Source organism: Xyrauchen texanus, chromosome 2 (genome assembly GCF_025860055.1).
Source record: "Xyrauchen texanus isolate HMW12.3.18 chromosome 2, RBS_HiC_50CHRs, whole genome shotgun sequence".
NCBI classification, from domain to species: domain Eukaryota; kingdom Metazoa; phylum Chordata; class Actinopteri; order Cypriniformes; family Catostomidae; genus Xyrauchen; species Xyrauchen texanus.
In genome coordinates this window covers 58,250,329-58,269,269 of record NC_068277.1, presented here as the reverse complement: position 1 = coordinate 58,269,269, position 18,941 = coordinate 58,250,329, and the positions used below count along the sequence as shown (strand labels likewise).

Sequence of the window (18,941 nt, the reverse complement as noted above, 5' to 3'; positions counted from 1 at the left end):
GCTGATTGTGCAGGTGCTGGAAGTGAATTTCCCTGTCTCACAAGCTGCTGCCTGTCCATCAGAAAGCTGCTAATCCACTGACAGATAGACACGGGAACAGATAGTTGAAAGCAACAGTAGTATCTATGACCTAGTTTCAATAACACAGAAATTTTAATAAATACATTAACTTACCTTTACTTGAACACAAAATTCATGCATCTCTGCTTGTGAATGAACATCTCTGTCACTTTGTTTTAAAAGTCACCCACTTGTTTAAGTTTCGATAGCCTCTCATTCTCGATTTTTAATTGAAATGAACTTGGTGGATTTTGTAGAATTTCACATTAGTTAAAATGCACGTTAATGTAATGGAAACAGTTTATTCGCTAAACGATGACGTGTTTTACTTCTGACCATCCAATGTGACTGGCCTAACAAAAGGTCCGACCATGGCACACAATTCTTCGTGCATAGCCCTTGGCATTCGGAAGTGTTTAACCCACAGCTTGTCTTTAAAGTGGGTCCTCACAATCAGCCAGAACAGTTTTAAGCGGATGCGTTCACATGTATGTGGAGACTGGCGACGTATAGCCATGGCCTTCATTTCAGCCCTCATTATATCAGATATTACACTTATTCTGTGGCGTCTCCAGGCAGCATTTAAAAAACGAGGTACAATTGCTCCGATCCTGCTAATACAACTCTCCCCGAAGCAAGGAGGACATTCAGCTGCTCCATCAAGACAAGGTGGGCTTCTTCAAGATAATGCGCACGATGTAGTGGATGGAAACATGCAACAATTCCTATTTTCTTTAGTCTAATTTTAGAAATGTGCTTAAAAAATGCAAAACATTTAGATGGAAACACAGCTAGTCCTTAGACAAGTTCTTATAATCTCCGACTGAGTTGCAAAATGGATTGAAGTGAACTGTAGGCTAATGATAATAATAAGGAAATAAACAATATATTGCATACTAAAGACATTTTTTAAAAAGACTTTTAATACAAAATAATGTAAGGCATTTTTATAATATATAAATATATATATAAATTATAATTATTTAAATATAACTATATATAATTATTTATTAGCAAATATTTATGCATGCGATTAATTAATCGGCATACAGTGTAATTAATTAGATTAAAAATGTTAATAGATTGAAAGCCCTAATATATATAATCCATGTATTCATAAATATGACTTCACTTTATAGTATGTGACAGAATGTAAATTTTATTTTTCATCATTTTAATCACATTATTGCTTTTTAAAAATATACACATTTCTATCAATTTATGTGATATTATGAAATTGCATGTATAGTAATAATATAGTCACTTTCACAATTTCTTACACAATATCCTCAAATTTGGATCCTAATCCTATTTTAAAAGTACTATTTAAAAAACATTAGGTGTCTGGGGCAGGGCTTTTTACCAAACCCCTGCATAGATGCTGCAAGAGACTATTAGATATATTATTCAAAATGTACAGTATTTGTTGAGGTTAAAATATTTCATAATGTATCATTTATAATGTATAATGATTGCCCCTTTAAAAATTTATACATTTATTACACATTTATTTATATGCAGAATTTGAATTATTTACTTGTATTTACATTGTTTTCATTGACATATAAAACAAGCACTAAAATGGTACTGTCTCTTTAAGAGTACATGAATTAACAAGAGAAGTTGGATGGATGTTTTTTGCTCATCCATGCAATGTGTGATTAGAACTAATGTTTCTTTTTCATTACACAGAACGAGTCAAAACTAAAATTAACTTGCATAATGTGTATGGACAGACGAGTTAAAAATATTTATTGTTTTGCAACACATTTACTTTCCAACAGACGTCTAACAGGTGGTTGTATGTACAGTAGATGCTGTAAAATAGAAAATGTTGTGAAAACAGTCAGTAGGAAAAATGTAACTAAAATCAGAGTTAACGTCACTGAATGCTATGTAAATGTAATTTTGGCATATCATGGCTCAACTAAAGCGATGGGGATTTGTGTCATGTGGATACATCTGAACTTTTAAGAACTGGCTCTGTCTTACATACTACAACTTGAATGGACATTCTGGGCAGCTTCAAACAGGCACATTTTTGTCTCTTTTTGATCATCTTCCTTTTGTTCTTTCCTTCTGCGCACTTCACATCCATCTGCAGTTCTTAACACATGGGAAAGTCACATCCTCACCCCATTACAAATTAGCTGCCGGTGCGTCAGTGATTTTACGTCCTTTCCCAGCTATCAGGCGATCTCTCTCCTCCCACAGAGTGACACCGTCACAGGTACAAATCTGTTTGTGGTTCTGAAACAACCCAGCGGAGCGTGCAATGATTCCACATGCCAGCCTGAGAAAAGAGGGAGAAGGAACCAGTCAAAAGAAAACCAAGCACACGTGGTCCACTGAGAATATTGAAACACAATCGAATTAGCTCTGTGTGGGATTGTGATTTCTATAAAGAATAAATACAAAAAAGGCAGATTCATTTAAAGGAAAAGTTTGGAGAGAGCAGCTTTATAGGGAAAGTTCAACCAGTTCTCTCATCATTTCCTCACCCTCATGCCATCCCAGATGTGTATGACTTTCTTTCTTTTGCAGAACACAAACAAAGGTTTTTTAGAAGAATATGCAAGTGAATGGTGGCAAAAAAACTTGAAGTTCCAAAAAGCACGTAAAGACAGCATAAAAGTAATCCATATGACTCCAGTGGTTAAATCCTATGAAACTAAATAATAGGTGTGGGTGAGAAACAGATTAATTGTATCTATAATATCGCTTCTGAAGACATGGATTTAATTACTGGAGTTGCATTTATTACTTTTATGCTGCCTTTATTTGCTTTTTGGAGCTTCAAAGTTTTGGACCTTGTTGACCTGTATATTATATGGACCCACAGAGCTGAAAAATTATTCTAAAAATCTTAGTTTGTGTTCAGCAGAAGACTGAAAGTCATACACATCTGAAATGGCATGAGGGTGAGTAAATGATGAGAGAATTTTCATTTTTGGGTGAACTGCACCTTTAAAACAGCTCACTCCATTTATATTAAACACACAAACGCTCCACAAGAAGAAGTGTTCCAACTTTTAATCTTGTCTCAGAGACAAACTGTTTTTTACCTCTCTTCTGTGTTTCCTGTTATTTTGGACATTGGGTGACTCCCACGGCCCAAATCATCCTCTCCTGAATCCACCACCAGAGATCGACCTATCACATCCCACACCTGTCAAACAGTAAACAAGACAAACAAGTGACACTAAGGCATTGCTTCAGATCTTAAATACAACAATTGTCAAGCACCAAATGCGAATATAAATTGTCAGGTGGTGGGTGCAGTTTCACTGAGAGACAGAGACTGTGATGCTGTTTGTCTCTCTCTCTTTGTCTCTCTCTCTCTCTTTGTCTCTGTCTCTGTCTCTCTCTCTCTCTATATATATATATATATATATATATATATATATATATATATATATATATATATATATACAGATAGATAGATAATAAATATGCAGTTTCATGGCCATTAAAAATATTTATGACATTGGTGAACTTGCAGGTAGCAAATTATTCCAGAAAATAAAGCAGATCTGTCCACGACAACTTTCAAATGACACTGAATGATATAAGAGGGAAACAGAGAGGAATATAACCATGAAACAAAAGTAGTGACTAAGCAGAATGTGTTTAAGTAAAGTTGGAATGAACTTTTAATAACACAGACTTTGGATAATTAGAAAGGTGACTTCAAATACGCCACTGTGGGGGTTCGCAAACACACACCTCTCAGCAACATAGGACTGTTTTTTAAAGTCAAAATTACAAGGCAAACTGAATTACCTTTATCTGAGTGTCTTCTAATCTGAATGAAGCTCTGCCATCAGGACCAGCCATAATATTTCCCAGATCTCCCACATGCTGCAGACCAGACAGATGTTAGTAAAGTCATTATTACCCAGCAATACTATAATGTTTGTAAGAACACATGCACACCAAAAACATGTTCTTGTCACATGTATAAGATGGCAATTTTTATATTCAAGGTTTTAAGAAATAGTCCACAAATTTAGAAATATTCTCGTTTAACGAACCAATCAAGGATACAATAGGTCTTCCCAGAACTGGAGGAGTTTATGATTTACGTATATCCGTAACGTGTAAATAACAGGTTTTATAGGGTGATCAATCTTCATAAAATTAAACACTTTCTTAGTGATTTCACCATTATTCAAATAATGGCACATTTTCTAGTACCACCTCGGTGGAGGTTACAAGCGAGCCAAGCCGATACTAAATGTGATGTCAAAATCCTGCAGAACAGAAGGAACTGGAAGTGGTTAGACCAAATGGACGCTATCTATGACAATAGACTGGCGAGTAATGGGAAGGAGAGTGTCCTGAACACGGCCAGGGCATTGTTGGAGTCCACGATGGAGGATGGTAAGTTTTGTTACACTAGCTCTATATTCTGCTTGATCTTCACTTTAATCTTCACTTTATTTAGCTGACCAGCTACTGGAAGCTTGCTTCTAAAACAACCAGACCAATTTAACTGTTACACTTGTGTAAAATCACCATGCAACAACTGCTTTATGCAGCACAATGAGCTAGTAGCTAACAGCTAGCAGTCGTGTTATTGTTTATGGTCAGTAATGTTTATGTAGCATTTAAGATGATGTCACGGCAGTAGAGGCAGCGCAACTATGACGATCAGCCTATAATCCCACCCACATTAGAGGCGGCACTAAACTGCAGTGGAAAAGCAAGCTCAGAAAAGTAAAGCCTGTAACGTGCTGTGGAAAAGTGTCAAAACGTTAACCACATTGTTTTGGATTAAAATGTTTGTTGGAGCAGTTAGTAAATGTGCAAGTTTTTTGTTTTTTATGGTTTATGTGAGAACGGACTAAAATCGAACTCCTTTTTCAGTGTACATCTTGACAGTCTCTGGGCACAATCATGATTTCAAGCTCGATTACACATCCTAGTACTTGAAGCATGCACAGAGCACTAGATGGTGCTATAGGAAGTGTAATCAAGCCTGAAATCATGATCACCATGGAGACTGCTGTCAAGATTACAGTGAAAAAGGAGTTACATTTTGGTCTGTTCTCACCCTAAACCAACCGGATCGCTTCAGAAGACATTGATTACACCACAAGAGTGTGATGAATTATGTTTATGCTGACTTGATCTGCTTTTTGGAGCTTCAAAAGCCTGATCACAATTCACTTGCATTGTACGGACCTACATAGCAAAGATATTCTTCATTTGTGTTCTGCAGAAGAAGAATGAAAAATGAGAATTTTCATTTTGGGTTGAACTAATCCTTTAAGTAATCGCAGAGTTTTTACAAAGTGTTAATAATTCATTATAAATCAACCATCTTTTTTTCATATCCGCATTTCATATTTAGAACCGATATGGTTTTAATTGGTCAATAACTGGCCGATAAATATCAGAAGCCGATACAACGGTGCATCCCTAAATTTCTGTATATTTTTTAAAGAATTCATTTTTTTGCTTCATCTTTGATAAGTTGAATAGTTCACAGATCAACAAAATAGCCAGGTTGTCAAAAGGCAATTCTGTACCACAATGAAAATCCTGTAATGCCGAAAGTGGAAAAAGGTAGTGGCATCAGTTACATTACTGCAATTATTAATTAATTTTGAAGTGTTTATAGTGATATAATGTAGTTATATTCTACAGAAATGGCAAGAAGAGAATGAGTTAGGCTTTTAAGAGTAATATTAAATGATAAATTATAATAATTCACTCAATTTGAGTTTGTAGGGGTTCCAAATGTATACAAATTTCAATTCGTAAAGAAATATGATAAATAAATAAAAATTATAATATAGATTTGGACAATTTTCCATTGTTGTATGGAGTTGCCATATGGCAATGTTTCCCCAATTTTTCATCCTCCAGGGGTAACTTTTACATTAACCCTACTCTATGCAGGTTTTATAAAGAGAAGTGAAGTCATCGAAGAGCTTGAATTGAAACGATTGTGTAAATAACTCATTTTAAACAGGGAACTGAAGAGGGTAAATGGACACTGTACCCTCTCGGAGTCTTGAGGAGCTCCATGTTGTTTCCTGAAAGGGTTGAAGTGATCTCCACAACTGACACAAAGAGAGAGAATGAACATATAATAAATAAATACAGTATTTAGCAAAAACTAATACAACTTCAGTTTCGTTTGAGTCATAAAGATTACTTTTATGGTGCACTTTTTGTCTTCCTAGAGCTCGACAGCCCCAATCCCCTCATCACTTTCATTGTATGGAAAAGAACAGCGTAGAGAGGGGCTGTATTTTATCAATTCTTACCTCTAGTTTTATTCAGATGGACAGATTTTTTTAGTATACAACCTATATTATAATGACCCTTTTCTTAAATCCCTTGTCTCCCAGCAAGACATGATGTACAGCAGAAAGTCGGTCCCAGTCATCATTCAATTTCACTGCAACTTTTTTTTACACACAATGAAAGTGAATTGTGACTGAAACTAACATTCTGCCATACTTCTCCTGTTGTGTTCCACGCAAGAAAATCATACAGGCTTGGAATGACATGAGAGTATGTAAATGATGACAGAATGGCCATTTTGGGTGGATTATCCCTTTAACATCTAGCTTGATTAATGAAATTTTTCTGATAACGTTTTCTATCTACATAATCCACACGTGAGCTTGTCTTATATCACATGATGTGACATGTCGTCAGACCACTGATCATCAGACCATCTTGGAGATTTCATGCTACTAAACACACTATAACAAAGACAGACTCATGCAGAATGGCCTGAATTCATGCAGGCCTGTTACTCCCAGATGAGAATATCAATGTGCTTGTCTCATGATCAAAAGGTTAAAGGTCAGGATTTTCAGTACCTCATGCAATCCTGTGTAAGGTCCCCCAGTTCATGCACATGCAAGCCGTGAGCACCTGGTGCCAGCCCATCAATTGTCCCGTCGATCAAACAACGATATGGTGAAAGCTGCAGGAAGCGGACAACGCCCTGCACTAGCCTCGCCCCACTTAACATCGCCACAGCAGCACCCAAGTCTAAAACGTACACACAAACAAGTCGAACAAACACAAATAAAAAGCATTATGCTTGACCTGTGGCGGCCCACTAATAATGACCATTAACATGCACATGATTTTCTGATTAAACTGTATATTCTGGTCTTTACTCTACCTTAAAGGGATAGTACACCCAAAAATTCTCTCATTTACTCACCCTCATGCCATCCCAGATGTATCTGAAATTCTTCTTCTGAACACACCAAAGATTTTTAGAAGAATATCCAAGCACAAAGGCAGCATAAAAGTAATCCGTATGACTCCAGTGGTTAAATCCATGTCTTCTGAAGCTATATGATAAGTGTACTGTAGGTGAGAAATAGATCAAAATGTAAGTCCTTTTTTACTATAAATCTCCACATTCGACCAGCCCTCCTATGTGTGTTCACCAGAGGACTAAGTTCTTCATTCTTCATGATATCGCCACCTACTGGTCTGTTGTGCAAATATGATTTATTTGTTTTTCTCTTTCTCCTCCATGCCCAGTAGGTGGCGATATGCACGAAGAATGCAAATCACCAAATTCAAAAGAAGAAGAATGTGAAAGTAGAGCTTTAAAGTAAAAAAGGACTTAAATATTGAGACACACCTATCATATCACTTCTGAAGTCATGGATTTAACCACTGGAGTCATATACGTAGATTTATGTTACCTTTATGTTCTTTTTCACCATTCACTTGCATTGTAAGGACATACAGAGCAGAGATATTTTTCTAAAAATCTTTGTTTGTGTTCAACAGAAGAAATAAAAGTCACACACATCTGGGATGGCATGAGGGTGAGTAAATGATGAGAGAATTTTAATTTTTGGGTGAAATATCCCTTTTAGTTTAAGTTTTAATTATGAAAAAGGCACTTACACACTCTATATATATATGTGAATATTTCCCCCTCTATTCTCTGGCCATTTATTATGCAGTATTTTAGTAACTTGCTCAGTGATTTAATCAACTCGTTCATGTCATTGACAACAGCACATAAGAACAAAAAAATAAGCCATATGACTTTCACCTGTCTGTATATTGATTAATGCATTGACATGATGCAGATATACAGTAATCAGAATATGAGCAAATTCTAAATAATAGAGGACTATTCTAAACACGATCAATGTTCCTAATACTAACAGCAGTGACCCAGAGAACAGAACCAGTCTACATTGTTCTGTACGTTAGGGCAAAAACTTGTTCACCATTTTATAATCCAACCACTTAAGTCATTGTATTTTCAGTATTTATGTGCCACAACAAGACCAAAACGAGTGCATAAAGATGTGACTTCATATGACTTCATGACCTCATGATATTTCACCTGATTCTGAGCTGCCCATTCCCTTCAACACAGCTCTTTTGCCTGTGCTTTCAATGATATTCTGGACCTGCAGAGAGGTAAGCATTGTTTCAACCAACACCTCCTCCTTGGCCAAGTCTATGTGCACTGAATGCACTCCTAAAAAACAAGACACATGTATGAATGAGGTTATACTTTTGACACAGAATTGAGAGTGTTTAGTTGTCTCAACTCACCTGGCTCTTTCTCCAGGACACCCTTCACTGCATTCACACAGCTGTCACATGACATCTGTACTGCAAACTCAAGCTGAGGGAAAACACAAATGAATGAAACTAATTACAACCAATCAAGCACCATTTCCCACCACTATATATATATGTATGTATATATATCATAAAGGATATAAAGCCTATTTTTACTGTTAAGATTTGTTGGCATTATTTTAATGAAAATTAAGAATTATTTTGTATGACAATTAAACACATTTCCCCCCAATTGTCAATGTTCAATCAAAGGAAGCAAAAATATAATAAAAATCTAATAATAACAAAATTATTAGTTTTTGCATAAAGTATTTATTCATCAGTATTATTGTACAGCTTTTAATTCATGCTTGTCATGTAAAAGGATCCGGACATCATTATTTTCATTACTGTAAAGTAATAACAAACTGAGAATCATTAATTATTATAAAATTCACCCAAATACAGAGTATTTAAAACCCAGACATTTAAATAATATGAATAATAAACAAAACGAAATAATAGTATGAGAACCTTTAATTAATATAACCTAGAATTTACATAAAAAAAACCTGAACTTGGTTCACAGTTTCATAAATGTATGGCAAGTGCAAGACTGCAACAACATTTTCAGATACAAAAGTAAATGACTTGTGTTGGCCATCTATAACATGACAAAAGCATATAAATTGCGTAAATTACAATGTTATTATGATTAACTCAATAATATACTCAATTGAATGACTATTGCTATACTTTCGTTTTTGAATCACATCAATTTATAAAATATTTATCATATTTACCCTATAATGAATATTTAGCTCATACCTTCAATAATTATGACTGCAGTGCATTAAAGTCATTTTTCTCACCTTTGCTGTCCTGTTTGTGTCCATTTCTTTCTTCTTCTTCTTCTTCTTCTTCTTGTTAATGGCCGTCCACTCCTAGGAGCATTACCGCCACCTACCGTATTTTATATCCTACATCCTTTTGCTTAAAAACATGACGCTCTTCTAAGATCTTGGAGCTATGTTGTGGTTCCGGCATCAGATGGCGCTTCAGCTCCTCCATTTTTTACCAAATCCCCACACAGTCCCAATCAAGCACTGCACCATATTATATTCTTATATCTAAACCTGTGTCATGTAGAAAGGTAAAAAGTGCTTTATACAACTGTGTATCTGCTAGAGCCAAAATAACCTCTACACTTACTGATCTACCCTCAATTCTCTCAAATAAGTTTGATCACACAAAACCAGTTGTCACACAATCCATCTCTGTGCTTCCTCATAATGGCCAAATTTGAGTTTAAGCCTGTTTGTCCCAGTATGAGCCTAGCTTACAATACTTCTTCCCTTCTATTCATTCCTATGTATAGACCATTTACTTGCCAATCTTCCTGATTTTATAAAGCAACCTACCTATATTGCTACTATCCCATCTTCGCTGCCATTCTTTATTTCATTTCTTCTGAATCATAGCTTTCATCTCACATTTCCCCATTGACATTTGAATATCTACTGGTCTTTTCCCAAGTGCACCTTTGGCTAATCTATCAGCCACCTCATTTCCTATCACCTCAACATGTGCAGGTACCCAACAAAACTGTATCATCACTTCATTTACCGTTACCCTGTGCCACAGAGGATAGACGTCCAAGAATAAATCTTCCCTTTCTGATCTTGCAGACAAAATACAATTCAGGACTGAAACTGAATCGGAGCATATAACCACCTAATTCAGTCTTTTTTGCTCTATCCATTGCAAACCTATTATTATGGCAATCAATTCTGCAGTTTATACGATAAACAATTATATAACTTTTGACTCATCTTTATTTTAAATTGAGGTATAAACACTCATATGCCAACATTTTGATTTATTGGATCTTTGGAACCATCTGTAAATATTTGTATGATTGAATGAAATCTCTCGCTCAATATTGTACTCACTATATTTACATAGTTACATATCTCTTTCATATTCCTCTGTTCTTCTAATAAACGTATACACTCAAAAAAGTCTATTTTCAAGATTTATCCATTTCAATTGAATAAAAAATGTCCATCTAATTGAAAATGCAATTTTCTTAATTACATTTTCTTCAAGACTATTCAATTCAATTAGATGGAAATGTGTTATTCAATTGAAATGGATAAATCTTAAAAATAGGCTAAAATATTTTTTGGAGTGTATCAACCATTAGTTCTGGGATTTTCCTAAATGGGTTGCCACCACTGATCTATATCAGTGGTTGCCACCTAAAGGCACCACAGGACAAAATGACATACTATTAATTCCTATATCTTTGGTCCACTGTCCACTTTTCCACCCAAAGCTATTACCTCCCTACATTTATACTCCCAACAGTCCTCTAGAACTCTACAGGTAGGATGTTTACCTACAGCACCCTGTAGTTTCACCCAATTTGTTATAGTTAGTTTCTCCCTCCTCAAATCCAAAGGCATTTCTCCCATCGATATTCTCATTGAATTTACTGGAGATGTTCTAATTGTTCCACAGCAGATTCTTAAAGCCCTACTTTTCTGACATACATTTCCACACGCATTCAGGATCTGTCGTCTTCTTATTAAAAATGTATCACCTAGATTTTCAATACTGTGGATTTTAGTGAAACTTTGAGCTGAGTAACTCTGCTTTCTCCTTATTGGTAATAGCTACTGTATCATCATCTTCAAGGATAGGGATTTTTTTTTTCAGCATTCATCTTTTTGATCATTCACCATACCCATTCCTGTTTTCTTTCCAATTGTGCTGCAAAACTTTTTCCATGCTTTCCTTTTTGCATCTTGAATTACTTTCCTTACAATAGCTCTTTTCCTTTGATAATCTAAAACTGCCTCAAGAGAGAGTGTTTTTCTTACCACTCGAAATGCCTTCTTCCTTTCTTGTATTGCCAGTTTGTAGTCTTCATTCCACCATGCTGCTTATTTATTTTCCTTCCTACACTTTGTATAAGAATTGATTCCTTTGCGGCAAACGATATATTTACAAATTTACCATGTTACTTAACTCTTCGTATAACATTTGACATTTTTCCCAATCTGCCTTTTTATAATCCCATTTATTGCTTTGATAAAACTCTTGGTATTGTGGTCCAAAATCCTGGGCAATGATCGCTTCCAAAATCATTATTTAAGACTGTCCACGTACGTTTCCCAGCTAGAGCCGCTGATACTAAAGTTAGATCCAAACATGATTCACTTCCTTTTATTATATACATTTTTGTGGTCTTTCCATTTTTCAGACATACTAGTGAGTAATCATAGATTCTTCTATTATTTCCCCATTATAGTCTATATTTTTTTGCTACCCCATAGGCTATTATGGGAATTGAAGTCACCACACATGATAATTTTACTTGATATTTCTGCAGTAGCCTTCTTTAAAATATCCATACTTAACTTCTTACATGGATTATACAAATTAGCAATCTTAATTTTATCCTGTAACATCCTATTGTCTATATTTAAGCTCTCAATTTCACTTTCACTGTGTAACTTTCTATACATCAAGTTCTCTTTAATAAAGATAGCACATCCTCTTCCTTTCTCTGTCTTTCCTTACTACCTCATAGCCATGCATATTGTTTGACATAACCATGGTACTCGCACACATATTACATCTGGAGATTCCTCCATTTCCAAGATATATTTCTTAAATTCTTGACCATTAGCTATTAGACTCCTGGTATTCCAATGAAGTACAAGGAAATACTTTTATAATGCTATATAACACTGCTCTGTTTGTGTCATCTCTAGTCTATACGCTGCCATTGACGTAAGCAGAAATTCAGAGCTCAGAGATAATTTCAACATAAGAGTCCCATCAGAGGCTTTTGAATTATACAATAAGAGTCCCTTCAACCACAGGGAGAGGAGATTCAATTGAATTAGTGAAATATGTCAACAGCAACTGACAGAAAATTGGCAACGTAATTGGGAAAATCTCAACAACAACAAAATCTAAGTCTTGAGATTCACTTTGTCAGCATGTTTTTTTCAAATTGGAATTTTTATTTATTTTTTTGCTACATTTACATTGTTAAAGAATGCGGGTATGTGTCATAACAGGTCTGTGAAGGCTCCAAAACATGTATAAGTATACCTAAACATATTGCATGGCCATGGTCAACACCATCTATTAACTCATTTTATTATTTACTTTTGCTATTTAAAGGTGCATTCAGTCATTTTATTCCTCATTAAAAAATGTTAACTTCTAAATATTGTAATTTTGCAATATATGTAGGAAATCATGAGCACGCACATGAGAGGAAGACTCCAGTCATATCAGTAACCTTATAAAAATCAGTTTTATTCTACATGGAGACGTTCTGCACATAGGGGCTGCCATGTTAAAATGACATGACCAGCTGAATACTACTCGCTTAATCTCAGTAACCGTCCTGTTATTTGACACTTTCACTCATTGATTAAAGTAATCATGGCTGACTGTGAATATAACATTTCTATAATGACATCTGAAACTGAAAACTATTGATTTTAAATAATGCTGCATCCAAGCCACTAGGTGTCAGTGTAAGTCCAAGAAGACACAAAAACAAAAGTTGCTTAGTGCAGCTTAAGACGCCCCACATTACTACCACATTTCACAATGATCAAAAAGATGGTTTGGGGGGTATGATATTAACATGGTTATAATTACAGCTTTTGAGTTGAAAAACTCAAGTTTATTCTTTTTTTGTTGTTTTATTGAACAATGTTTTCAAACTTATGTACAGAAAAAGAGATATATGAAAACGCAGATTCACAAGGCTGCACAAATAATGCATATTTACAGTTATGTAAGTAAAATCTATTTGGCTGATGACTGATGTTCCTGCTCTTCACTTGCTTCAGCTGCTAAATGTTCTGGAAAACTGAGGCTTTTCTCCTGGGCATGAGATCTCCAGTGCTTGTCATCTGCCTCATGCGTGAGGTACCGCATTCCCATCCGCTGCTCAAATTCCCTCAGGTCACACCACAACTGGAAGTTCTGCAGCAGAACAAGTAAAAAAAAATAAATAAATAAAAAACTCAATACTGTCTTTACCTATCCATCCACACAGTACACTGAATTGCTACCACAAGCAATCATGTATTAGAAAAAACTCCAAACATTTGCATGTTAGTTAAATACGGACTGAAAATCTGGCATTCAAAGTCTAATTTAAGCCTGAAAATAAACAGAATTTTAGTATTTAGCTAATTTTCAAACAAAGAAATGTTTTATATAATTCAAAATTATTTAAAAAAAATTATAAATCGTCACTACGTCTAGGTCACAAAAAAATAATTTTTTGACAATGACCATGTTCATTAAAATACTTTGAATGTTTGCTTTATTGGAGTGCCTTGCTTCCAATAAAGCAAACAAAATGGTAGTGGATATGAAAGATGCAAAATATGCCATTTGAATGGCATTGCATATGTTGTTAGTTTTATGCTTATAAGTAAAATTTCTATCAACATGTTGTTCTATTTTAGGAAGGTATTAGGTTTTTCATAACAGTGTTGGAAAAGAAAAGATGAAAAAGACAACACACCTGAAACCAGGGGTGACCCATTGCTTTGCCAACACTGAACCTGCGTCTTACCACCACCTGCAGCAGGTTTTTTATCAGGTTCACCGCTAAATGATAAAGAAATATAAAGAGAGAGACAGAAGGTAGGTAAACAGACAGAAAGTGTTGAAACATTTTCCAAACCTTTATTTTGAACATTGTCAGCCAAAGTAAAAAATATAAAGAGCAATATCTGAGCAATAAAAGTTTTTCTTTGTACTTAGAGTTGTTGAAGTGTTTAGCTCTCTTACCCTCCAGCGAGATGAGAGACCACGGTTGGCGTGGATACATGAAAGAAGCATTGGTGATCTGTTGATGAATATCCTCATCCTCGTTGAAAGGAAACGTTCCACTTAAACTGACGTATAAAATCACCCCTACAGCCCACATGTCTAGAGAACGATTGTAACCATGGCTACTGATGACCTCGGGTGCCAAATATGCAGGGGTCCCAACTACAGAGCGGCGGAATGATTTCTCTCCAATGATACGGGCAAAACCAAAGTCACACAGTTTAACCTGAGAAAGAGAGAGAAAAAGAACCATCTTTGATCTTAAGGGTTAATATGTTTATCCTGATCATTTCGTACTTGGATACTTTAGAGTCACTCTTTCTGAAGTTTTAAGCTGCATTAAAACATTTCTGATGTGGATTTCTCATCATATTTCTCATAAATTGTCCCCTCTTGGATGCATTTTAAACCCTATGAAAAGTATCAGAGCAGTATCAGACCCGGGGAAATGGATCCGTTCAGTAAAATATGAGAGTATCAGACCTTCATCAGCTCAATAATACAGTATGATAAGTAATCACACTTTTGAAAATGGATCAGTTATTTAATATGTTATGGTACACGACCTGAAGAATTGGATCAGTTCAGTAATGTGTCAGGGTATCAGACCTGAGGAAATGTCTTGGTTAACCTTGGTTTCCTGAAAGGAGGGATTGAGACGCTACATCAGTAGCTGACGCTATGGGAAGTCCTCCCAAAAGTAACGATCTCTGAAGCCCGTTCCGCCCCCCTATGCACGCATCATCTCAGGCGTTTAAGCTGGAGCACAGCACCATTTCATTTTGATTTTTTGACTGAAGGGAGGAGGAGCCATCTAGACATCAGTAGTGCTGCTAGAATATGCAGCGTCTCATTCCCTCCTTTCATGGAACCAAGATTACAGTCGTAACTGAGACCATTTCAAGTCAGAAAATGGAATCAAGTCACTTCAACCCCGTGTCAGTAGCTGATGCCATGGGAATCATTTACCATAATGCCATGCTAGTGATACACACACACACACACACACACACACACACTAGAACAATGCCCACTAGCCAATAGGGTAGTGAAACATGTTGAAATAGCCACCCCTTCATGTTGATAAATACTGTAGTAATGGAGAAACATAACTGTGTTGTGGTGAACACAATACAATAATGCCCCTTGTCAGTCTTGTTAGTGAAACATTGATAAAAAGCCCCCTTTACATCACAATAGGAAGTGGGAGAAAACACCAAGGTCAAAGACCTGCAACATATCACAATGACATTAGCCAACAGGTTAGTGAAACACTGACACATCAGCCCTCCTTCGAAGTCAAAATCTGGGAAGAGAGGGAGAAAACATTCAAGATATAGAACCTGGCAAAGGTGTTAGGGGAAGCCTAGCTTTCTGCCAGAAAGCTGTCCTCTAAGGACATACTCTTTGCCCAAGACCAGGAGTGAGGCCATGCTCCTGGTGGAAAGAGCTTTAACACCCATGGGGCAGTGTATGCCTTGAAAATCGTAGGCAAACGCAATGACATCTACAACCCAGTGAGAAAGTCTTTTCTTGAAGACGGCCAAACCTTTTAAATGGACTCCAAAGCAGACAAACAGCTGATCTGACAGCCTAATTTGACTCGTTCGGTCAATATACAAGAGTAATGCCCTCACAAAACAGAGCATTTGCAGTATCTTAGACTAGTGTGGCTCGAATAGAGAATGCTTGTAAGGTGACAACCTGAGCCTTGAAAGGAGCGGCCAATACTTTAAGCGGGGGGAGAGAAAAATTCCTGTAGATTTCATTGTTTACATCAACAACAAAAATAATGCCACTTGATGCATGCCCTTATACTTGAAAATCATGATAAAAACTTTGCAAGATAAAAGGAAATGTGACCCAGGATACATTAAATACAGGTTATGTTTTTACTATAGTGGGTCGCCACTTGACTTCCAAAGTAAAATCTGGGTCCCGAAGCAAAACCAGTTGAGAAGCACTGGTGTAGAGGATAGGCTGATCGTTGGTAGCACAATAGGGAAAATAAAATAATCCACTCGATGTTCAAGATGACGAAGTGATGAGTTGGGCTTACAGAGCAGGAGTGATGTAATTATGACCCTGAAGAGAAATATCCTGATGAAAGGGCACCTTGCTCCAGTTTATATGATGGGCGCATACGGGACGGAGCGACAAACGCCTTCTGCCTATTAGGGTGCCGTGATTCTAAAGGGTTTCATTTCTGGGAGGAGTTCCCAAAGTGTCAGCTACTTACTGAGTGTGTCAAACCTGGGGAAATGGACCAGTTCAGTATTATATGAGGGTATCAGACCTGAAAAACTGGATCAGTCAAGTAATACAGTATGTGGGGAAATTAGACCTGAGGAAATAGAGCTGTTCTGTTATATGTGAAGGTATCAGACCTCAGGATATTGATCAGTTCAGTAATATGTGAAGGTACATTATCAGACCTGAGGAAATGGATCAGGCGAGGCCAGCAGCACATTCTCTGGTTTCAGGTCACAGTGTGCAATGTTCTTAAAATGGAGGTACCTCAGAGCCTCCAAAACCTACAACACCAACAACAGATTACAACAGTTCATCAATTTAATGCAAGCGCTCATAAATCCAAAACAAGACTCATATTTGTTTAATCTTTACTGATTTATGAAGAAGGCCTACAGAAAACAGATTCATGTAAAATTCATGTAATTTCATGTTCATGATCAATATGAATTGAGAAAAATCAAATTTACCTGTATAACAAGAAAACGAGTGGTACGTTCAGGCAGACGTCCATTCTCATGGGACAAAATCATCTCTAACATGTCACTATGGAGCTTCTCCATGACAACAAAAGTATGTTCTGCTGTCTCAAACATTCCTTCCAAATGAATCACGCCATGATGAGACAATCTCTGATATACACAGATAAACATTATACAGAATACAGTAAAGAAGAAACAATTTTTTTATAATTATTACAATGGGGTGCAATACTTGTTCAAATGTGAATGACCAACCTGCAATATTGAGACCTCATTTTTAGTCTGTTTCTCTTGTTTGGTGGGAAATCGTGTTTTATCAATGACTTTAACGGCGACCGGACGACCCGTCTGTCTGTGAGTGCCTCCGTAAACCACTCCAAATTGACCCGAACCTAACACTTCATCAGAGAAGATCTGATACAGCTCACAGATGTCCTACAACACACACCCACAATGAAACACAGGGGTTATTATTTTGAAAACAACTTTAACAGGCCATTTGTTAAAGGTATTTTTGGCTATTGGTTTAAGGGAGTGCAGTAAAAAAACATTAACAGGATAATAGGAGCCACAAGTTCTTTATATTTGATGAGTGATGAGCGATGAATAATGCCCAACTCTCAAAGACAGATGTTGAGTGTCTGACCTGTGTCTCTTCACAATTTGTTCCATCACCTGGCAAGAGAGGAGATGATATTACAACCTTTTTGTTGATATTACAGACAAGCATCAGAAAAGTATATAAAACGAACTGTTTAGCTACCACTACGATGTTGCCCCATTAAATATGAAGTTTTTAAAATATAAATAAAATAATAGCATGTATTTTTATTCTCTGGAAATGTTGGTCAGTTAATAATTCTTTGTTGATCTAACCTGTAGCATCTGTCATGTCCATTGCGGTGCCCTGAAGAGGCCTCAGGGCCAGTTTGAGGGCCGATTCCCAGGAGGGGCCCTCTTCATCTGCAAACACACAGTACACTAATGTGCCTGTCACCAGCTCAAATGAATGCTTGCTGTTGTCTGGCACCACGGCCATGGTCAGCTGACCAGGGCCTCGAACCTGTAGCACCTCTGAGAGTGAGATCTCCTAAAAATAAAGGATTGTGAAGGATATATAAGGTGAAAATGAATGTTACTTTTGTTAAGGGTTTATACAGGGGTTCATTAATGACTAATAAGTCATTTACAAATGCATTATAAACCATTCATAATGCAGTTATAACAACATGCACAAAAAATGCTAATTACATTTAATACTTGCCAAATAGTTAGCATTTTAACTTATATGTTATACATGCTTAAAAACTACACTTGTACTTATTTTAATAATAATAAAAAGATGCCCTAATTCATTATTTAAGTAAAAATGTAGCACGGAAAAGACTATTATAGTGAGATTAAAAGGAGGGATCATTTCATTTTACATCAGTCTGCTTTGTGTTTAAATTCATTACTGTAATGTCTTGACACTTGACTTGTGTCGTCACTTTCCTTGTCGAGTTTACGTCAAAAGAATGGTGCTGTTCCGATTGGTGTACCAATTTACCTAGTCCTAAAGTCCTCTGCAAAAACATATTTTAGATCTTCATGCTCATTCACAGCATATATCATATATTAAAGCCTGATGACCATTAAACCATACATAACTTTATGTACATAGGTTTCTAATGTTGGCAATGTAACTGTAATTAA

General features: G+C 36.2%; 2 protein-coding genes across 3 annotated transcripts in view; both read right to left on the bottom strand.

Annotated features, from left to right (window-relative positions):
• Positions 1–1,210: 1,210 nt before the first annotated feature.
• Positions 1,211–12,423, bottom strand: LOC127658175 (copper chaperone for superoxide dismutase-like). The gene is made up of 8 exons (XM_052147323.1): positions 9,507–12,423; positions 8,626–8,698; positions 8,411–8,548; positions 6,903–7,077; positions 6,071–6,131; positions 3,844–3,921; positions 3,126–3,229; positions 1,211–2,353 (listed from the first exon to the last, which is right to left on the bottom strand). The coding sequence occupies exons 1-8, from the start codon at positions 9,528–9,530 to the stop codon at positions 2,200–2,202; spliced, it is 807 nt and encodes a 268-aa protein (XP_052003283.1). The 5' UTR covers positions 9,531–12,423; the 3' UTR covers positions 1,211–2,199.
• Positions 12,424–12,910: 487 nt separating this feature from the next.
• Positions 12,911–18,941, bottom strand: part of prkd4 (protein kinase D4) — a 28,675-nt gene continuing 22,644 nt past the window's right edge. The window contains exons 11-18 of one of the 2 annotated variants that reach the window (XM_052147263.1): positions 18,123–18,336; positions 17,893–17,921; positions 17,502–17,681; positions 17,235–17,396; positions 16,950–17,048; positions 14,473–14,740; positions 14,204–14,289; positions 12,911–13,653 (exon numbers count right to left, since the gene is read on the bottom strand). In XM_052147263.1, coding sequence (XP_052003223.1) covers positions 13,474–13,653; positions 14,204–14,289; positions 14,473–14,740; positions 16,950–17,048; positions 17,235–17,396; positions 17,502–17,681; positions 17,893–17,921; positions 18,123–18,336 — 1,218 coding nt within the window. In that variant the 3' untranslated portion in view covers positions 12,911–13,473. Of the gene's footprint in view, positions 13,654–14,203; positions 14,741–16,949; positions 17,049–17,234; positions 17,397–17,501; positions 17,682–17,892; positions 17,922–18,122; positions 18,337–18,941 lie in introns of both variants that reach the window. The other variant, XM_052147255.1, reaches the window with a different exon arrangement.